This window comes from Vigna unguiculata, chromosome 11 (assembly GCF_004118075.2).
Source record: "Vigna unguiculata cultivar IT97K-499-35 chromosome 11, ASM411807v1, whole genome shotgun sequence".
NCBI lineage: Eukaryota > Viridiplantae > Streptophyta > Magnoliopsida > Fabales > Fabaceae > Vigna > Vigna unguiculata.
The window spans coordinates 33,102,610-33,117,937 of NC_040289.1; the positions used below are offsets into that span (position 1 = coordinate 33,102,610).

The window sequence follows — 15,328 nt, forward strand, 5'->3', positions numbered from 1 at the left end:
ATTTTGTTAAGAATGGAGGAAAATATAGGTAATACAAATTTTGTGCTGCAAGTAAGTAAACCCAAAATCAGGGGAGGTAGCGAAGATTAATAATACACAAAGCTGCATAATTGAAAGATAAATGAAAACTAAAAAGTAGAATAAAAAGATCACATGAATGTATAATTGAAGCGTTTGAAAAAGAATGAATAGTGTGTGACTTGTGAATTTTTTGTATTTTGTTTTATTCTATTATAAAATGTCCAATTATTTTAGGATCATTCAAATACGACGATAAATAAAATATTTGGTATTCTAGTATTCATCTTTAATTACATTAGTCACCATTTTAATTCTGTATTTTATATAATTGCATATTCATATATAGGCCCCAATCACCACCAACTCTTAATCCAGATTCGTTAAATATCGCTAAAATCCGTGGCTAGTGCAACTGCTTTTTTTTGTTAGCACAGAAAAAGAGGACATTGTGGGAGTGAGTGGAGCTTTGTTATTTAACATAAAAAATTAAGAATTATGGTTGGATGTTTCAAAAGTTATACAAAAGGATATGAGTAATGCAAATGTGAAAAAGAGAAGTATGATATAATAAATTGTTAATACTTTTTTATCTAGGATATAATAAATTATATAAAAGACAGATATAATGATACACTAGAATAAAAGTCACATGTTTCATAATAAAGGAAATAAAAGTTTGATATCTTAAAATATATATTTAATAAATTATTTTAATAATATAATAACTTGTGTTAGTGTTTTAAGTTAAAAGTGAAATAGAGTCGATGACTTTTCTTCGTATAAATAATAGCCCATTTAATCATTCTAATCAAAAGACGCAAATATGTTAAATTTAATTAGTAATTTAATTATTATATTTAAGTTTTTATTCGTTTTCTTCTTATAATTTAGTAATTTAGTTTTTATATTTATTTTTATATTTATTTTTATTTGTATATATCTTTTCATAATTTAGTTTTTATATTATTTAAATAGATAATATGGTTCATTATGTGAAATCAACATTAATACAATTAGAAGGTAATTACGCGTAAGTCTAAATTATCTTTTCTTTCTTCAATCCATTTTTCTCATACAACACAATTCTACAGAAATCGCTTCCTTCATATTTCAAGGTCATCTCCTTCTAATCTTTGATTACTTAATTAAGATTTTTTTATTTTTGTTAGTACATCGTGAAAAATGGACACATAAACTTACTTGTAACTTTTAGATTAGTTTCCAAAATTCATGAAAACGAAATTGATTGAAAAGAAACAACATTAAGCTTTCTAAGAAACCACAATGTTTCTATATAAAAAATGCAGAAACTCAATTATGTTGAAAAAAATATAAAAATCAAATTACTAAATAAGTAAATAAGCCTTCTATTGTATTAAGACAAGATCACCTTGAAAGTGTATGTTAATGTTAACAAATATTAGTACTGAATTCACCTGGACACAACCATAAAAAGCAAAACAAATCAAAATCTTAAATATAAAAAACAAATTACTAACTAAACTATATTTTTGAGTGTAAAATTATCACCGTTGTGCTATAGTAGTCAAAGAGGAACACAAACATAATATTCATCGTAAAGGAGACAAGGTAGTTACCCTCGATCACTTTATGTTCCATTACAACCATAACTTAACGAAGTACGGTGATGAATGTTATTCAATGCAAACAACAAAATCCACAAGAATAAAAGAACCCTACACCGATTGCCCAAACGAACACAAACCAGCATTCATCACACTGAAGCCTCCATCGACAACAAGGTCATGCCCACTGATATACTTTGACTCATCACTCGCCAAGTAAACCACAGCTTCAGCCACGTCTTCAGGTTTCAGAGTAACACCTTTCAGATTGGAATAAAGTGCAGCAATCCCCTCATCATCAGTGTTCAGAAAATTCTTACTCATCGCCGTTGGAACCGCGTAAGGAGACACACAATTCACACGTATTCCCAAGGGTCCAAGCTCCACTGCAGCGTTTCGCACCAGCCCCACAACGCCATGCTTCGAGCACGTGTAAGCGTGCGAAGCCATGCCACCTATGCGACCACACACGCTCGCGGTGGCGATTATGCTGCCACGTCGGGAAGGCGCCATTACCCTCGCCGCATGCTTCATTCCGAGGAAGACGCCGACCAAGTTGACGTTAATTACTTCCTCAAAATCGGACTTTTTGTTGTGCATAATGCTGGGGTTCCACACTCCTGTGATCCCTGCATTGCTGTGCATGATGTCTAGTTTCCCGAACCTAGAAACGGCGGTGTCCACGGCTCGTTCCACGTGTTCCTCTTTTGTGACGTCGCAGTGAACGTAGATGGAAGAGTCTATGTCCTTGGAAACTGAGTGACCTAACTCGTCTTGGATATCGGCGATCACTACTCTGGCTCCATGTTTGGCCAAGAGTCTCGCCGTACACTCCCCTATGCCACTTGCTCCACCTGTGATCAACGCCACCTTCCCTTCTAACCTGTTTTTCAAATTGTGTTTGATAACTCAAATCACAGTTATGAAGGATAATTGCTTTTACCATAACTAAAAAGAAAATGGTGAAGAGATTTTGGGTCGGTTTGTGTTGTGATACCTTCTGGCAACTGCAGAGGAGAGTTGTGAAAAACTTCCCATGACTCTTCTATCTGCTGCTGAAGCTTATAGCTTTTACTGTTCTTTGTTTTCAACCACACAGAGACTTGCTCTCACACTTGTTTTTTCTCTCAGATTTGGAAGGTTGCATGTTCCTGCGCCAGACGAAGACGAAGAGAGTGGCTTTGCCTATTTATGATGACACTGACAATGGGTAATGCTTAGATGACAATGCTGAAAATGACAGCACGTTCAAGAAAAAAATCAAATCGAAACAAAATTGTAAATAAAAAATTAAAATTTTCAACATGCAAATAAATTATGTTTATATATTTTTATGGTACATTTTAGTAATTTTATTTCTGATTTTTCAATGGCGATTATTTTGTCACCCCTTTCGAGGTATCTCTTTTGATAATACAAAGTTTTGAACTTTATCACCGCCTTCACATTCTAGTGGCTATTCGGTAGAGGCTGTCGTCACTTAATCACCGTCTTTAGTATGTTAGGACTAGAAAGTCTCTTCACCGTTAGCTCTATTTCTAGTAAGAGAGGCGCCCATGCCAGAGTTTCTTATTAGAATTCTCTTACACAAGATAAATTATTAGATATTATTTTATAAAATAAAAATATTAGATTTTAATATATATATGTATTATATTTATTTCTGTGAGGGTCTAAATTAGTTTATAATATTAATAACCAAAAGTTTAGATATGTTTTTTATCTTAATTTTCGTTAAAAAATTTTAAATTGAAAAAAAATGTAATTTGGTTATTTTTGTTCAAATTGTATAAAAATATTAAAAATATATTGTTTTTAATTTATTTTTATTTTTTTCTTAATTTTTTAAAACTGTCTATGTGTTACTCATGGGTCACATGTCATCACAAAATGTAGTTGTCTTATATTTAATTTAACCTTTGTATTTGTTATTTTCATTTATTTCAGTCCTAATTTTTTTATTGAACAATTTTGTCTCTTTTAAAATTGAAACTAAATATCTTCATTTAAAAAAAAAGAAATGATTGAATTAAATAAAAATAATAAATATAGAGACTGAATTAAATATAAGATAATGACGGGTGCCACTAATACTGATATGTGACACTATCATAATCATATTACATTAGACAGTGTCATGTGACACAACACTAACTTAATACGTGAATATTTTGTTAAATTAAAAATAAATAATAAAAAAGCAAAAAAATCATGAATTAATACCTTACATATCCTTATAATTGGGTATGTATTAACATAAATTACATCAATTTTATAACTGAAAAAAAAATAATTAAAATCGTTCCTACAGCACTTTCTCAATAAATAATAATTTTTTAGGGAAAAAAAGATCCGTCTTTCTTAATAACGTTTTTAAGATGGTTGTTCATAATATGATTTAATAAATTAAGAAGTAAAAAATATGTCGGTGAAATCCACTCTTGTGAAGGAATTCAGTCCCCAAACCCTCCATTTACACTAGTTAAACATTATCTATTTTGAATCTCTGTCTTAGTTTCAAATCGTGTCACGAGTCACTATCTTATTAAAAAAAATTAAAAATGTGTCGAGAAACAGGTTTTTGAACCAATAATAATTAATGGATATACGATAAATTTTTTAAAAGTTTTTAAAGATCAATATAGCACTGTTCTTTTATTCAAGAAGGTGGATAACAATACAAGTTAATCTTCCTCTTCTCTCTCAAGGTTTCTTTTCTTTTCTCACCACATACTAGTTTTTATCTTTGTGTCTCTCCCACTCTATTTTTTTTAATGAAAGAGTTGCATATTTTAAATTACATAATAAATTAGTCCATAAAAGAATACTTATTTTATTTTTTTAAAATAAATTTGTGGGATTAATAAATTGGTAATCTACCTAAAATAAAGTCATATTTCTTAATACAAAATAATTTTTTAAAGTTTACCCATTTCTAGATATTTTATACATAACTACACCATTCTTATAAATTTGTCTTAAAAATTATCATTTTGATTCTTAATTAAGATATTAGTGTGGTAACATAATATTAGACATTACTTATCAATAAATAATAGAATTTAAAAACAATTATGTAATATTTTTACAAATAAAAAATTAAAGAATTTTTTGAAATTAAAAACAAAATCTACATATTTTACAAGAATTAAGAAAATGGTTTTAAGTTTCATGAGAATGAAAAAAGCTTGGCCAGTTCTGTGTTTGCTTTTAATGATAGATTTGAGTAAAAGTAAATGAATGAAGTCAAAGGAATATAGAGAAAAAAGTGAGATTTGAAGAAGAGGGAGTTAATAGATTAAGATATACAGATGGGAAGTCAGAAGATGAATAGTGTGATGATTTATTGACTAGAGTTCATCGATAATGTACATAAAAGCAATTGTTTCATGATATATATATATATATATATATATATATATATATATATATATATATATATATATATATATATATATATATATATATATATATATATATATATGAGTTACCAATATATTTAGGATTAAATATATTTTTATCTCTTAATTTTTAGTAAATTTTGATATCTTATTATTTTTTTATTATATTTTTTAAATAATAATATATTGTCTGTTTTGGAGAATTTTAATTCCGTCACGATTTTTTTGTAAAAGGCGTTTTTGACTCCTAAGTGATGTGAGATTTATTGGATGTACCGGAACACTTAATAAATTAAAAAAAAGTAGAAATAAAATATAAAATAAAGTATTTTAGGACCTAAGAATAAAAGTTTGTTTAAGGTATAAATTCTTACAATATATTCAAAAAGAAAATTCTGAAAATACAAAAATTATGACAATATATTTAAATCATGATCAATTATTTATTTTTTTTGTACTCTAGTGGGAATAGTCAGGGAGTAGTGTGAAAAGGGAAATCCAAGGTATCTAGATTTATAATTAAAATTGAATGGAATAATGAGTATTATTCTTGCACGATGCATTCATTTTTTGCGTGGCATTGATAGGATATTATTAAGATAAAGTAATTGAAAAAATAGTACACTATTTTAACATCTAGTGACAAATGATAAAATGTGTCGGCCAAAACACTGTTTAAAACGAGATATATGGCATTAGTGGTTTCGGGTGGGTAAAGCACAAACATATATAATAGAAGAGAAATCAATCAATACATGATAACATTTTCTTTCTTTTGATATAAATATTTATTAATTTTAATTTATTTGAAATAAAAACGTTTTTAGAGGATATAATATAATTTTTCCGTTGTCAATTCCCAATACATCTTGGACATAGTTGCGGTATCCCACCGCTATTACTACTACTAATTTTATATATATATATATATATATATATATATATATATATAGTGGCGGACCTACGCTATGACAGAGGGAACCACGGCTCCCCCAATTTTTATTTTTGAAATTTAGTATATATATATATATATTTCTTTTTTCTTTTTTAAATTATAATAAAATATTATGATTTTTAAAATTATTTATATTAAATTTATATTATGAAAATTATAATAAAAGATAAAATAAAAAATTTAATACAAAGCGTAAATTATCGTGAAAGTTTGTGAAGAGAAATAAAATAAATACAAAGAGATAGATTGGGAAACAAAGATTGGGGAACACATAGATTGAAATTGAAGTTAATATCTTATTATGATTTATGTACGTTAGATTTATAATTCTTTAGAATGTTTCTACAAATTAATTTTATTCGAAATTAGTATAAACCTAATTATGATTTTAGGGATTCTTTTATGAAATTGGTATGAATCGTAATTATACTTTTTTCAAAATTATTATAACCCTTAATTATGAAATTTAGAGATTTTGTGTTTTCCGCTGCCTATTGGTATTTTTTTTTTTAAGTTTTGAATTTATACCGTGTTGCTTATTTAATTAAAGTGGTATGAGTTTTGTTATGTTTTGCATTGTGATAATTGTAATTTGTGAATATAAATTTTATCTTTTTCTAAATAGGTGAGATGTGATAAATTTATATTAGAAAGATTATAAAGAGTAAAAAAATTGATTCTTTTTTTATAAAGAAGGTTTGTGATAAAGATGAAAAAAATGCATATACGTTAATTACACTTTTCATGAGAAATTTCATGAGAACAAAGAATTCAAGATAATGAAAAACAAATCTCTAAAGTTTGTAGAGTTATATATAATAAATTTAAAAATTCATTAGAATGCGATCCGGAAAAGCGTCCTAAAATTTGACAATACGCACCAAATCAAATTCATGAGGTACAAATGACTTATCTAAAATAATATTTATGGTTTGGTATCATGATTTAATAACATGATATAATAGTGAATTTTTTTAAATTCTACTATTTTATGTGTTTGTTTTAAACAGGGAAAATAAAAAGAAAAAATGAAAAACTTTTTTTTTCTAACTAAATAAAATTATATATAACAAATCTAATTTGGCACCTCTAAAGATTTTGTCCAAGTTCCGCCACTATATATATATATATATATATATATATATATATATATATATATGAAATCTAAATCTAACAAGAAATTTTAAAGTTTATTATTAACAAAACGATTAATATCCCTGTTTAAAATACTATAAACTGATTTCTTCTAAAAGGAAAAGAAATATATGTTCATCAGAGTGATAGTAGCCTATTATATTATATCACGTCGAAAAAACTTATATTTTTTATTAATTTTGTTTTGAAATTTTCTTTTAAGAAATACTTATAAATTTTATTATGAAAAGAATTATAGAAAATTACTGTCAATATTTTGCAAAATATCTTGTATAAAATATTTTTGCAATAAATTTTGTAAGAAATATTTACAAATTTTATATTTTTGTAGGAAATAATTACCTACGAAGAAATTATCTGCCAATTAAGATTCTTAGGAAAAACAGCAGGAAAAAGTCTTTTCCTGCAAATTTTTTTAACAAATTTGCAAGAAAATTTCCATGTAATATGAGAATTTTTAGTAGTGAATATGAATTTAACATTTAAATAGGGTTGGTTAACTTATATTATTTATTAATATTAATTATATTGTAATGGATAATATATATTGAGTTTCTGAGGACCGGTTTGTAATGCGTTGGACTATTCAACAATAGTCTTTGATGAATTTGACTATTCAACAATATGTAGAGAAGTTCTTGGTATCGGTAGATAAAGATATAGGGCTGATACTCGTTAATCAGTTTTAAATAAAGAAATAAGACAAATCATAAGATACTTTCTTTTGAGATTAAGTCTTTTGACATATCTTATCATTAAGAGAGCAGTATAATCTCACATGTTGATCAAGAATGAGAGATGGATCCTTCGATGACTCGATACATAATTCCTTTTAAACATATACTTGAATATACTTGAATATTATATCTTAGGTTATCTATTATATTATTTAAAAAAAAATCTATTGTATCGTTATTGTATGAATATTTCAATAATTGTATCTTGGGTTATTCATTGTATTGTTATTGATATGAATATTTCAACAATTGGTATCAAAGCCTTTTGAAATACATATTATAGCATTTTATGATACATATTATAGTTGTTCAAATTTCAGAATATGTATCCTATTAATCTCATAACTATTTATTGTTTGTGCATAGAATAAGTAAGGATTTTATTTGGTTGAACAATACACATATTGTGCATATAGAACTATTTCTATGTCATCGGTTCGAATTTGGGATCTAAAATTTCTTGTTTGGATTCAAAAATTGATGGAGAGATTTTATTAGTGAATGTACTAGGAATATACTATCCATTTTTTTTTGTGCGTTTTTGTTCTATATTTTGAGACAATCGAACAAATTTCTTCTTCCTCGCTTTTGGACCGATAATCGTTGAAATTGTTTTTAGGTTTTGACCACTACATGACGGCGATCATGTGGCCAGAAAATCGCGCTATTCCGTTGCGTAAATCGCTGAGATAATATATTTTTTGTAATTTTTTTAGGATACCTTTAATTATTTCATGCATAATATAATTGTATTATATTTTGTTAAACATGAATATACAATTTTATATGACTTTGAACTCACCCATCGTGACTATAGTTGTATGAAATTTTTGTGAATGAAATAATTTAATTTTAATTATTTCATGAATAAAACTTAATTTTATAAATTGTACTCTCATATTTTTTTTGTCTGAATTTTTTTGGGTACAAGTTCTCTGTTATTTTCATGACTTGTTAGTATGTTATACTCTCTCTAATAGCATGTTTATACTTGAATTAAAAATTTTGACTCTTATTTGCATCTATGTTTACATGTTTTATTTGTTCATGTGATGTTCATGCATACATAATATAATTTTTTTTAAGCATGGATAAGTAATATAATTTTATATGATTGTGTGAACTCATCTATCGTGTCGTGAGTACAGTTGTATGACAATTTTGTGTGTAAGAGATAATTTAATTATTTCATTAATTAATTTTTATTACATTCATGTTAATCATGTCCTATCGATATTTTGTTGTTAATGTATTTAATTTATTTCTTGATATAATGTAATTTGCATTTTATCTTATGTCAATTATTTGTTCTGTACCCTATCAATATCATATTTCTTTATGACAAGAGTTGCTTTGCATTGTATTTTATTTCTTAATTATATTTCTGATTGATCATGATTCTGGACCTAAGGCGGAATCACAATGGATGAAAAATTGGGTACTATAGCCATGTTTTACTGTATTAAAAAACAATTAACTTTTATCGCACAATAATTGTGCATATTAAATGTTTCCTTGTTGTTATGATACTGGTTTCTTTGCCTATGCAATTGACTTCGGTCAAAACTTTAAGACTTTAAGTGAGACAAATTTTGAGGGCTGAAGAGAATCTCTGTATTTGTATACGACAATTACTAATATGCACCACTCTTCTTTAGGAGAAGAAGAGCTTCAAGCTCCTACTCCTGAGTCCACGGCTGTCTAGAAAGCTTCTCGTGAGAAGTGAGAACACTTAAACAGAATGTGTCTGATGATGTTGAAATACACTATAAAGAAGTCTATATGGTTCAACCTAATGATTTTGTTGGAGAAGGCAAAGAGCATTTGATTTGTAGGTTGAAGAAGTCTATTTATGATTGAAACTTCTAGAGAGTAGTGTTTGAAATTTGATCAATGTGGTCATTTTTTCCAACTTCAAGGAAAATGTCTGAGATTAGTGTATTTTCTTGAAGAAATTTTGAACAATTAAACTTTGTAAGCAAATTTATTGTATACACCATTTAATTTTGTAAGCAATCTAATTTTGTATGCAAATTGTTTAATAGATTTCTACATGGTCTTTCATTGATGATATTCTTTTGGCTAGAAGCAGTGTTGAACTCTAGACTAAGACAAAATTTATGTTAAAATAACTATTTTTATATGATGGACCTTGATGATGTCTTTATTCTTATAGACATTCAGATCTTTCGTGACAGGTCACTTGACATTCTTGAAAGTGTTTTCTTTTATTTAATTCATTTATTTTTTGCCAATAGAAAATATCAATTAACTTTGATATTATTAATGCTAATTTAATTAATTTTAATGTGACATAAAAAGTTGAAAATATAAATTTATTTGTAAAGGACAATGATATTATGACTCCAATTTTTTGACTCACATCCTTTAGACTTTAGAGTCAAAGTATAATTTTTCAATTTTTAAATAATTTGGTTTTTAAGTAGTAGCATACATTGAATGTTTAGATATTGAAAAAAATTCATTAATATTAATTTTTTTCAAATGAATAAATGGTTGTATTAGTATCAACCTTAATTGATATTAATATAATCTACTTAATTTAATTTTGGACACTAATAAAATATATTTAATTAACTAGAAGTTGACATTAACTTTAACTCCACATCAATATTAATTATTTATAATTTTCTCAATAAACAAAATATTTATGTTAATATTGGTTAAGTTGATGTTAACTATTTTTTATTTTTTAATAAATACGAATATTTTTGTTGGTGTTGATTAAGTTAATGTTGATTGAAATAATTCTTAAAAATGGATAAGAAGATCAGTTTAATTTAAACTAATTTTATTTATTTTTAGTCTTTATATATATATATATATATATATATATATATTTATTTATTTAAGTTAGCATAACTTAAATTGATACCAATTTTATTTATTTTAGTGTTGATCAGACTATTAATATATCTTTATAATTTTTAGTGAGTTAGAATGTGAGCAATAGATTATGTTTAATCCAAAAAATTCATATTTAACTAATCAAAATATATAAAATTAATATTTCACTTACCTACACAAAACTTCTCATCGTGTCTTTATATTTATCTTATTCATCTAAATCGATCTCCTTCGTCTAGTCATTGTCTCCTCACATTCATCTCATTCTCTTAATTCAATTTATTAGTTTTTTTTTTGTCAGTTGTTTTTAGTTTTGTTGATAAATAGAACAAAAGTATTGTATGAGAATATTTTATTTTTTTACAATAATGTCAGTAGTATTGTTTACACCCACACAAATTAAATTAATATTGAAAATATGTTTCATTTAACATAAACTAAGTCATAGTAAATTAAATAAACTTAAAAATATATTAGTGTCAGCTTAATAACATTAACTAATTGGGTAGCTTCTAAATATTTATTTTCTTGTGTTAGTCAAACCACTTCTAGCAAAGTAAGGTGGAAAATCAGTGTATTAGAATTTAAATTACTTTTCATTTGAGTAACAAAATTTGCCATTATTTTTTTCATTTACTCGCGCATTTTGAAGGGCATGCTATGTATGATGCATAGTTATCCTAACCCAAAGTCTTAATAAGTTGCAAGATTAACAATTACCTGTTCCAAATTCTAGAGAAATTAATTGATGACCTAGGTAGGATCCATGTTAGCAATTCATAAAAATAATTAATTAGTCTTGTTTTAGAGATAAGAAAACCGGTTTTATCAATGTCTAATAGATTCTATTATTTTTAATTTATTCATAAACTTAAACCGATATTAATCTAATATTAATACAAATATTTATTTATTAAAAAATAAAAATAAAAAATAGTTAACAACAACCTAAAATTAACTACTAGATTCTACTACACCATCTAAAAATAATTTTATATTTTCTAATTATTTTAAAAAAATATTCTGCATCATATTAAGGTTAGTTAAATTTACCCTAGTAGTCTCAAGGTTTAACAGATATTAATATTGCTAGAGATATAAGTAATTGATTTTAAATCTTACGCTAACAAAAGTTTTACATTTTCAATTAATATTTGTGAAGAAAGAAAAAACGTACATAGAGATGTCACTTTATATGAACGGAAAAGGATGAATGTGAAGTCACAATTGCGTACAAAATCATTCTTGTTCTCAAATGTTCAATATAGCTTGATAAGAAAACAATGGAAAGAAGATAATCGCAATGTTGTAGCCAAGTGAGGATAAACGTGTCGCAATGTTCATGAACTTGCTCTAATTTTTGCAATTTGAAAAGTCCACACATCTAAATTTATTCTCTACCTTAATAGAGCATCTTCAAACCTCAGTCACATATTTTGCCATACAGGTCTACATTACCATCAACAAACATATATAACATTGTGTGGGCCAATTCAGTGCTTCAAAATATCATTTTATTAATATTAACATAAGTTTATTAAACACTAAATAGAAGAAATAAATAGAAAACAAAAACAATAATAAAAGAATGGACCAAGTCCACTCTAAACAAAGGTAAAATAATTTTCTATGTTTTTAGTTCTTGAATTTGGATGCGAAACTAAAATTTATCCTTCTTTTAAATTTTGATATATTTCGGTCTCTAAACTTAAAAATTTATTGGATGTAGTTATTTTAATCACATGACATAGATTTTGTTGAGTTTATTAAACGAAGTTCTAGGTGACATTTGAGTTTAAATGTGACAAACAATGTAAACAGTTTAAATGTCAATATATAATGTGTTTAATACATCAACAAAATTTAGCAAGATTTGACTAAAATGATTATATCGACTAATTTTTCAGGTTTAGAGACCAAATTGTACAAAAGTTTAAAATAAAAAAAAATTCCAATTTTGTATCACGTTTAAAGACTAAAAAACCTTTTATAATAATATAAGTGTTGGTTCATCTAATGTTAAGTAGAGGAGATAAAAAACTAAAAATATTAATGAAAGAGTGGGCCAAATTCACTCTTAGCAGACACAAAAATAATTTTTTATTACTCTAAACGTCAGTCTTGGATACGTTAAGTAGAGTGGGTGAAATGCAAAGGGGAGCTGCAACGCGGGATCTGCCGGAGATACCTTACCGGTTGGTGGAGGGAAAGATCCATAAACCTATTGCCTTAAGATTTTGGGTTGAGAGTGGTGTCAGTGCCTTATATAGTTGGGCTCAAGTCTCATTGGTGTTGTATCTCCCCAGTGAAATCCTCTCCTTAAAAACCTATCATTATCATCGTTTATAATTTTCAAACACCACCACCAATCACTTCCTTTCTTTTTTTTTCTCATCCTTCTATTTTTATGCATTAAAACATTTATGTAAAAAGGAACACTTTGTAGATTTTGGTAATGATTAAATAATATGTGATGCTCTTTATATATATATAACAATAATTTTACTTGTAAGTCTATCAACATTTAAATCTAAGGACTAAATAAATATTAAAGGCAAATTACATTGCATACATCTTGTTATCAATAGTTTTCTTCATTTCTGCTAAAACAAATTTCATGAGTATTATTGCAAAGAATGGCTAAAGTTTTGCATGTTATGAGACACGCTAAACTATAGGATAAATGGTTACAGCGACTCTGACATTGGATGAAAATAAATCAAAGGGTAGGGGTTTTTAGGAACTAAAGTATATGAGTCTACGTAAAAATCAGAGAAAGATTCATGAATTCATTTTTTTTTGTTCTTGAAGATGATATTAGTTCCTTAAGTAAATTTTACTCATTACAAAATTAATTTTCATAACCTATCTTTATTCTTTGCACACAAATGAGCAAAATGGAGGATTACAATACCACTAAATACGCTGGCAGCTACAGTTTCTGAACTGTTCGTCAAAACACCAACAATTATTTAAAGACAAAAAACATGTTTACACAGATTTCTCAAACATAGGAAATCCTACATTTGAATTGGTCAACCCTCCGTCTAACACAAGATTGTGAGCACTAACATACTTAGACTCATCACCTGCCAAGTAAAGAGCAGCTTCGGCCACATCGTTGGGCACAAGATAAGAACCTTTTAGGTTGGAATAAGCCTCACGAACTCCTTCTTCATCAAGATTGAAATATTTACTCAACAACGGTGTTGCAACCGCAAAAGGGGACACACAGTTCACACGAATACCGAACTGTCCAAGCTCCACCGCAGTGTTTTTCATCAGCCCCACAAGGCCATGCTTTGAACTGGTGTAGGCATGTGTAGCTCCTCCACCTATGCATCCCGCAACACTCGCTGTGTTAATTATGCACCCTCTTCTAGCAGGAATCATGACTCTTGCAGCGTGCTTTGTTCCCAGAAATGGACCAACCAGGTTCACACTTATCACTCTCTCAAAATCAGATTTTGTGTTGTCGAGTATGCTTCGTTTGAACTCGTCACCTGTACCAGCGTTATTAAACATGATGTCGAGCTTCCCGTACTTGGAAACTGCTGTGTCCACGCACTTTTCAACGTCTTCTTCCTTTGTCACATCGCAATGAACATATATTGCTGATTCCAACTCATTGCTGAGAGAAAGTCCCACATCGTCTTGAATATCAGCTATCACCACATGAGCTCCATGCTTAGAGAAGAGTCTTGCAGTGGCCTCACCTATGCCGCTGGCTCCACCGGTGATAATGGCTACTTTCCCCTCAAGCCTGCATGTCATGTTATGTTATCAAGATAACAATTCTCTGTTAATTTTTGGGTGTTTGATTGGTTTTAGAATCCTTACCTTTTAACTGCAACTGAGAGCACAGAACCATTCGCCATGAGTGAGGTTTTGGAATATATATAAAACCTGGAAAAGTTGTTTTGAAGTGTTCAACTTGATGTTCTTCTGAGCTTTCTTCTGTTCTAGCTTGGGTCTTATATAGACTACCTCCCATGCAAGAATCGAACATCATGTGTTTATCAGAACTTTTAACTCATTTAAATTTTTAATAATCTTTTTTTGTAACTTTAAGTTGGATTTTATAATAATTTTTACTAAAATATAATATTGTTGCATCCATTCATGTCAATACAATTTATGAGACTTTAAAAAATTGTTGGTTTGTAGCACAATAATCTCATCAAAATGAAATATATTTGTCTCAGTTTGAATCGAATACTATGGGCTATGAGATACCACTGATATAAAATCTTTTCTTTTTTTAATATTTCATTCAGAATTATGGAGAATCTTAAATTAGCATATTGCAAAATCCGTAAATGTTATAAAAAGCAACAAAGAGCCTTTTAAACTAAAAATGCATTTTTTATATATATTTAAATTAAAAAATAATATATTAAGTATTTAAAATAGTAATATATTACAAATTAAAAATTTTTTTAGCTCATTTAAGAAACATGTCACTTTACATGATCCCAAAAGGATGAATGCTTGCGTACAAATGCATTCACTCATTTTCAACTGGTAATTTAACAATTACTTTGTAGATTTATAATATAGGAATATTAATAGTCTTAATTTCATTCAAAATTAAATATATAAAGT

General features: G+C 27.5%; 2 protein-coding genes across 2 annotated transcripts; both read right to left on the reverse strand.

Annotated features, from left to right (window-relative positions):
* Nucleotides 1-1,561: 1,561 nt before the first annotated feature.
* Nucleotides 1,562-2,816, reverse strand: LOC114168608 (secoisolariciresinol dehydrogenase-like). Its single transcript, XM_028053494.1, has 2 exons — nt 2,605-2,816; nt 1,562-2,490 (listed from the first exon to the last, which is right to left on the reverse strand). Exons 1-2 carry the CDS (start codon nt 2,643-2,645, stop codon nt 1,719-1,721), a joined length of 813 nt encoding a protein of 270 aa, XP_027909295.1. The 5' UTR covers nt 2,646-2,816; the 3' UTR covers nt 1,562-1,718.
* Nucleotides 2,817-13,574: 10,758 nt separating this feature from the next.
* Nucleotides 13,575-14,874, reverse strand: LOC114168853 (secoisolariciresinol dehydrogenase-like). Its single transcript, XM_028053820.1, has 2 exons — nt 14,564-14,874; nt 13,575-14,486 (listed from the first exon to the last, which is right to left on the reverse strand). Exons 1-2 carry the CDS (start codon nt 14,599-14,601, stop codon nt 13,715-13,717), a joined length of 810 nt encoding a protein of 269 aa, XP_027909621.1. The 5' UTR covers nt 14,602-14,874; the 3' UTR covers nt 13,575-13,714.
* Nucleotides 14,875-15,328: the final 454 nt, after the last annotated feature.